The 7720-nt window shown below is 34.7% G+C and overlaps 2 protein-coding genes across 2 annotated transcripts; one reads left to right on the top strand and one right to left on the bottom strand.

Annotated features, from left to right (window-relative positions):
* The first annotated feature begins 842 nt into the window (after positions 1-842).
* Positions 843-2192, top strand: LOC117099837 (uncharacterized protein K02A2.6-like). Its single transcript, XM_033239369.1, has one exon. The coding sequence runs from the start codon at positions 843-845 to the stop codon at positions 2190-2192; it is 1350 nt and encodes a 449-aa protein (XP_033095260.1).
* A 3-nt stretch (positions 2193-2195) lies between these two features.
* LOC117099828 (uncharacterized protein K02A2.6-like) lies at positions 2196-4029 on the bottom strand. The gene is made up of 2 exons (XM_033239359.1): positions 2273-4029; positions 2196-2226 (listed from the first exon to the last, which is right to left on the bottom strand). The coding sequence occupies exons 1-2, from the start codon at positions 4027-4029 to the stop codon at positions 2196-2198; spliced, it is 1788 nt and encodes a 595-aa protein (XP_033095250.1).
* Between the last annotated feature and the right edge of the window lie 3691 nt (positions 4030-7720).

The following is a 7720-nucleotide window of genomic DNA, read 5'->3' as shown; positions in this document are numbered from 1 at the left end:
CACAACACACTCTCAGTTTGACGCTAGCAACGTGACCGTCTTTTATTCGCACTGCGCCCTCATACGGTCATCAGTAGGCTCGTAACATCTCCCTTTCTTTAATTGAAGAATATTGATGATTCTTATTTTTCTATTATGATGATATAGCATTTGAAATATCTATAGATATATGAATTCAAGTTAAGCATTATGACTATTTTGTTCTGTTGTCTATGTAGTTAATTTATTGTTATTGTTATTCTTTTAAAATTATATAAGTATGTTTGATTTATCAGTTCAGTAATTAAGGGATTTAACAGCGTCTTATAAAACTTTAACACTAACAACTAATTCTAAGAACTACAGTTAAACAAATAAATAAGCAAGGTGACCATCATTGAGGTGGACTACTCTTAGGTCATATTAGGGTTTATTCTGCCCTATTTCTTTCCAATGAGTGCTGAATGAGATGCATGTATGCAGTAAATACCGTTATTTTAAATATAGAGTTCAATGAATGTCCACATTAGCAAAAAGCGTAAAATCAACAACAATCAAACAATGAATTAAAACTGGAACTAATAGCATAACTTCCTTCCTGTTGTTCACATGACAAAGATTTGTGTAAACTCTAGTTCATAACATAATATTTGTATCTTGCTGGCTTCTGTATGTTTAACCTGGTTCTTGTTGAAACACTAGTTTGTGTCGGGATGTTGCTTGTCTGTTCAACAGGTGTAATCGGCTTTCCTTTAGTTAATGCATTGTCTGGTTGAGTGATCGCTGGTTCAATAACATTGGAACTTGGATTAGATGTGTATAAGAGACAGCCAATACACAGCGCACCAAAACGGTTGCAACAAATGGTATTGAGATTACAGAAGTATGAACTTAAGCTTCAACACATTCCGGGTAAAGATATGCTAATCGCTGATTTCCTAAGCCGAGCATTTTTGAAGAACACCCGTAAGCAGATGCAGATATGTAGTGAAATAGAACACATCAACCAAATTGAATATGTGAATGTAAGCAGAAGCACACAACTGCTACTACAAAATGCAACCAAAGCAGATGCCAATCTGATGGAATTAATGTTAATGGTCCAGCATGGATGGGCTGAGTTGAAATCTGATGTGCCAAAGGCAGTACAAGCATATTTCGCCTTCCGGGATGAAATTACAATGCAGGATGGTATTTTGTACAAAGGGCAACAGATCATTGTGCCAAAGACCATGCAATCATTGTTACTCAAAAAAGCACATAGCAGCCATCAAGGAGCTGAAGCATGCATCAGAAGAGCAAAAGATAGTTTGTTTTGGCATGGAATGGCATCCCAAATCAAAGATTTGGTAAGCAGTTGTGAAATTTGTAATGCACTAAGACCAAAGCAACAGAAGGAGAGTTTGATGACGTGGAAACCCCCCACCGAGCGATGGCAACATATTGCACAAGATCTATTCACTATTCACCAACGAGATTATTTAATCACAGTTGATTACTTCTCTGATTTCTGGGAAGTAGACGAATTAGAAGATACTACATCGAGCACTGTCATAGAATGTACCAAGCGACACTTGGCAAGACACGGAATACCCGGAAAAGTGGTAACGGACAACGGTCCGCAGTTCATCTCAAAAGAGTATGAAGATTTTGCCAAGGCATGGGATTTTGAACATACCACAAGTTCTCCACTGCATAGCCAAAGTAATGGCAAAGCTGAAGCCACTGTCAAAATAGCTAAACATCTCATCAGGAAAGCTAGAAAAGACAACAAAGACATTTACTTGGCGTTATTGGACTTGAGAAACACTCCAGATCAAGAGGGTAACAGCCCAGTACAGAAACTAATGTCAAGGCGAACCAGATCGCAGTTGCCAATTACGGAACAGCTGTTAAAGCCTCAGATAGTGACTAATTTCATAGATAATATTGTCACAAAGCGAAAGAAAGCAAAATTCTACTATGACCAAAAATGCAAGGATCTCCCAGACCTAAACATCGGTGAGACTGTGAGAATCCAACCTGATCAACAACATTCAGAATGGAGAAAGAGCAAATGCTTACAGAAAGTTGGTCCTCGATCATATTTAGTTGAGACCAATGATGGAAGAAAATATAGAAGAAACAGGAAATTCCTTAGAGCAGAAAAGGAACCGTCAGACACTCAAAATAGTCAAGGTGTTTTGAGTCAGGCCTTGGCATATGTACTATAGCTGTTATTTTCTCTGGATCTGGTCGAAGCCCATCCTGGGAAATAATGTGTCCCATGTACTTGACTTCTTTGAGTCCCAACCTGGCCTTCTTTCTGTTTAGCTTTAAGTTTACTTGTCTAGCCTTTTTTAGGAATGCTCTTAGGTTTGCATTATGGTCGTCCTTTGCTTCCTGATCTGTTTCTCCACATCCGTATACTAGATAATCATCAGCAATGACTGCAACACCATGTAAATCTTCGCTTATCTCATGCTGTCGTCTCTGAAATTCTTCAGGTGCTGTTGATATACCAAATGGCATTCTGTGGTATCTGTACCGCCCAAATGGTGTTCCAAATGTAGTTAAAAAACTACTTTTTTTTGTTAGCTTAACCTGCCAAAATCCATCCTTGTCGTCAAGGACACTGAAAATTCTGGCTTTGGCTAATTTTGGTAAGATATCTTCAACGGTGGGCATCATATAGTTTGCTCTTTTTATTGCTGTGTTCAGTGGTTTTGGATCTAAACAGATCCTGAGTTTTCCTGGTTTTTTAACAACAACCATACTACTGAGCAAATCCGTAGGTTCAGTTACCTTCTCAATGATACCTCTTTGTTCTAAGTCTAGTAGTTTACATTTGAGTTCATCTTTAATAGCAACTGCAACTCTTCTCGGTTGGTTTTTTACTGGTTGTATGGATTCATCTATTGTTATCTCGTATTCACCTGGTAGGCAACCAAGGCCTTCGAAAACATCGCTATATGTATCTAGTATGCTCTTGATACTATCTTGAACTGTAGTCTGATGGATGTCTTCTGCCACTGTTATTAAGCCCATTTCTAGTGCTTTAGCTCTAGAAAGTAATGGTGCTTGTGTTGTGTGCATTATTTTGAATGGAAGCTTGTATTCATTTCCTTTATATAGGCATTTTAGCTCTACTTCACCATGCACCTTTACCTTTTGGTCATTGTACATCTTCAGTTTGGTACTGGAATGCATTAATTTCATGTTCATTTCTATCTTATCAAGGTCATCCTGAGACATTATACAGCAGGATGCTCCTGTGTCTATTTCGCATTCAATATTTGCGGATGTACCTGATAAAGTTTCTACTTGGAGCATTAACATCAGCTTCTTGTCACCAATGTTGTTGACAGCTTCTACACTCTCTAAATGAAAGTTTGATTCTGATGATGAATCTTCATCTTCTTCAACTTGATGCGTTCGAGGTGTACGTCTCTGTTTGCTGTGTGTGGCTTGCTTAGTATTTCTACACACAGACGGAAAATGGTTCATTTTTCCGCATTTTGTGCATTTTGTTCCATAGGCTTTGCACTTGCGTCGTTCGTGGGTGTTTCCACACGCTTGGCAATTTTTGATCACAGGCTTTGACGACGTACCTTTTTGATAAGTGAATTTTTTTGGATTATGCTTGTTTTTGTGCTTCACATAATTTACTGCGCTTTGATCTTCTACTGACATTGATTGGATCTGTTGTTTTGTAGATTCACTTATTTTTAGGACTGCTATGGAATCCTTTAAGGATGCAATTTCTTTCTGTCTGAAGATTCTGGCTCGAGCAGCACTATCCTTTGCTCCTAAGACTAGTCGGTCTCTTATCATGTCATCTTCTACCGCTTCTAACTTGCACGTTCGAACTAGGTAACGCAATCGATCAACATACTGCTCAATACTTTCGTTCTGTTGTTGAACAGCATTATAGAATTTGTATCGTTCAAACAAGATATTATTTTGTTTAAGGAACTGGTCATCTAAGGCCTGGAGTATTTTGTCTGGATCTTTGGAATCTTCTTCAGTTAGGTTAAGATTTCTTAAAACCTTCCTGCACTCTGCACCCATCACAGTTTTCAAAGTTGCACTTTGAATTAACTTAGATTTTGCATTCAACTCAGTTGCTATGATGTACTCATTGTACGATTCCTTGAATTCTTTCTAATTAGTTTCAGTATCTTTCGTACATAACATCGGCTTTGGTGCCGGTAATGTGTTTACCATCGACGACGTCGCTGCTACAGCCATGGTTAATTATGTTGTACTGGCGCCAATCGGCTAGGCCTAGGTCACCAGGGGTCATCTAGCTAGGTATGTATCACTAATAGAACTCACCGCGTTCAGCCTGGCTGGCGGTATACCGTGCGAGTCCCTGTTTAAACTATGTATTTTCGAAGTAACAAACTGTGTTTCGGCTTTCGAATACAACTCCTTCGTCATTTAAAGGGTTTAAAGTTTAAACTGCACCACTTCTGACACCATGTTATAGTTTAGTTACTATAAATATGTGGGTTTAGTCATAGACAAATGACACAACACACTCTCAGTTTGACGCTAGCAACGTGACCGTCTTTTATTCGCACTGCGCCCTCATACGGTCATCAGTAGGCTCGTAACAGATACAATACGAGGTAATATAGTTATAATATTGAGGTTTAATCTCTCAAACAAATGAACAAATGAGCATCTAACGTGTGGATGCACAGCGTCAAGATCAATACTACATTCAGACTTGGTTTCTCAAATGTATAAGCATCAAATGTATGGATGTACGGTGTCAAGAATACTACAGTTTCACCTACAGGCATACAATGCTACTACAATTTCGCATATAAACTATAAGGTAATAATTCTTAAGTACATCTAACGTATAGACACACAGCATAAAATAAAGTATTAAGGATATTTAATCAAGTCCTTCACTGCAAATAAAAGTGTTTAAGATTTAAACACTTTAATAAATATGTTAAAGTGTTTAATTTGTAACACTTTATAAACACTTCAATGTGTCTAGTGTTAAACAAAATGTTTAATTTTTAAACACATGAGCATGAGGCAATTCTACACGATGTTTAGAGAAAATAAACACCACATTTAGGCCAAATAAACACTTTAATGAACACAATGTTTATTTAATAAACACTTCAAAGCATGTACATATTAAACAGTTTTAACTGTTTACAGCTCTGTAACACTTTTTGTATGTATATATTCAACAACATTTTAAACATAGTGTTTAATTAACATAAACACTCTTCAAATAGTTTGATTAACACCTGTGATAAACACAGGATTTTTAGAAATGTAATGTTTACAAATATTCTTAGACACTTTCTAAGCATTATTTTTATATAAAAAATGCAAAATTTCAAAAAGTTTGATTAACACCTGTGATAAACACAGTATTTATAGAAATGTAATGTTTACGAATTATTCTAAGGATTATTTTTATAAAAAATGCAAAATTTCAATATATAACTATGTTAACATTTCAATTAGATAACTGGTTAATAAAGAAAAGTATTGGGTGTCATTTGGTCTTTTATTCAACATTTATGGATAGCCATAACTATTCATGAATATCAATAAATATATGTGGATAGCCATAAATATTCAATAAAAGACAAAATGACATCCCCAAAAACGTTTTGTTTAGAAAGTAATCTTAGACACTTTCACATTATTTTCATTAAAAATGTAAAAATGTTTATTCAACATTAATGGATAACCATAAATATTTATGGATATCCATACGCATTGAATAAAAGACCTAATGACATTGGGTCTTGTATTCAACATTTTATGAGTATCCATAAAAATATTGGAATAGTTGAACTACAGTAACTTATTCATCATTTTTCTTCTGTACTGCTGCTTTCATTGCTGCCTTAATAGTAGGTGCAAACTTCATATACTTTGATGACATCAAACCACAATATGGCTCACCTGTCAATAATGTCTGTAAAAGACCCAAAACCTGACTGTATACCCTTGGATACTCAAGCTGGAAAACATAGTATACAGCAATAAGCTGTATCAGAGCAGCAGCAACACCACCCTAACAGGAAATAGTGATTTTGTCACCCACCACAAAGCACTGGGGATTCTCATTATCTGTATCGTTTACAAACACCACTAACTGGGGTGATCTAATTCTTTGCTCCGTAATGCACTGCTTATTTCTTCTTGTGGCACATCCTGAAAATCCGAATAAAAGTAATGATTTTTAATTAATTTTACAACTACTGTTTAAACTTAATTAAATTGCTTGCAAGACTGTCCCATCAACAAATTATCTGCAATTTTAACAAAATGTATGAATTGAGAAATTTTGTTGTATAAAACAATATAACATACTTACCACTTTCAAGTCAATGATCGACTTAGTTTTCTTGCCTTTGCCTCTTTCAAACCCAGTCATTTTTTCTATCATCTTGATGGTTTCAATCATCTGGAAAAGAAGTACTTAGATGGTTAAAACTATTTCAATCAAAAAAACATACATCCATATCAATGGTAAATAAAATATAGGATATATAATAATACAATAATAATAACTTTATTTAGGCCCAGTTCAGCCAAAATGGCTGTTCTTCCCTGGAGCCGTGTTAAAATACAATTTGAATATTCAAGTAGTACATTGATATAAATACAAAGACACTAAAATTTATCTGTTAAATAGTAAAACAAGAAAATCACCATAATTTACAAGTTAACTGTAAAAATAATCTCCTTAATTTGCACCATCAAAATAACTGAATCAATAAAATATTAGTGAACCAGATAATCATTTTAAGTAATTTGATTTCTTAAATGTGTAATATTGTAAGATTTGTTTAGTTGACTATCTGGAAGAGCATACCATAGAAACAGCTCCTCTATATGAAATACTTCTTATTAAATTCAGTTTAGGTAACAGAAGTTAAACATCAAAAACAAATTATGAAGATACACTGGAAAAAATATGATATATAGAGTTTAATACATAAAAATGGCAATCACCATAATCTATTAATTGGGAATTGTATCTGAAAGAAAGATACAAATAAACAATTTAAAAACCGTAAAAATAACAAACGTCATTTTGCAGTCTCCAGGATTGTACTTGAATCGCAATGTAAATATGCCAACACATTCCAGTCTTTGCAGTTATATACATTTTTCCTTTTTTGTTTATAGTTAACATTTATGTGGGGGTGTCAAACATGGAATATATTTTGTATTATACAACCACTTTTGCTAAAACCCTTTGGCTAGGGATAGGGAGGCTTCCACCAAAAAAATGGGTGCCCATTTCAAACCCTGAAATATTTTTCAATTTATTACTGTTTCACATGCTTCCCTGACCACTTAAAACAGGACAAATTTATGACATACGCTGCATTCTACAGACACATCAATGTAAGGTTTAATAAGTACCAGCCACACACCCTACATTTAGTTGGGGATCATAATTTTATGTCTGAAATAGTAGGCAATTTTATATAGTTGAGGTCAGGTTCAGAATGAGAAGAATAATTATATATGAAATTTAAATGTATAATTCACATTTACCTTAGTTTCACCTACAGTTTCATATTGGCAAATGTTTCACTGCCAAGTATTCTCTTTAAATCAGAGACGACCTTGAAGATTATTGAAGTTGAATATCAGCATTGTTAAATTTATGTTTTACAAATTCATGCAAAAACAAACAAAATAAATATATATATATATATATATATATCTGTCTCTTATACATATCGAGATGTGTATGAGA

This window comes from Anneissia japonica, unplaced genomic scaffold (genome assembly GCF_011630105.1).
Source record: "Anneissia japonica isolate Jap-2015-1 unplaced genomic scaffold, ASM1163010v1 scaffold287901_len63016_cov152, whole genome shotgun sequence".
Classification (NCBI taxonomy): domain Eukaryota; kingdom Metazoa; phylum Echinodermata; class Crinoidea; order Comatulida; family Comatulidae; genus Anneissia; species Anneissia japonica.
Note: the sequence above shows the minus strand (reverse complement) of the source record. Positions and strands in the feature narration are given on the sequence as shown.

Excerpts from the sequence above, each read along its gene's own strand:
- LOC117099837 (XM_033239369.1), top strand. The coding sequence starts at position 843 with ATGGTATTGAGATTACAGAAGTATGAACTTAAGCTTCAACACATTCCG.
- LOC117099828 (XM_033239359.1), bottom strand. The coding sequence starts at position 4,029 with ATGGGTGCAGAGTGCAGGAAGGTTTTAAGAAATCTTAACCTAACTGAA. Across the intron at positions 2,227-2,272 it reads CTAAACAGAAAGAAGGCCAG|GATGGGCTTCGACCAGATCC; the intron begins GTTGGGACTCAA and ends ATTATTTCCCAG.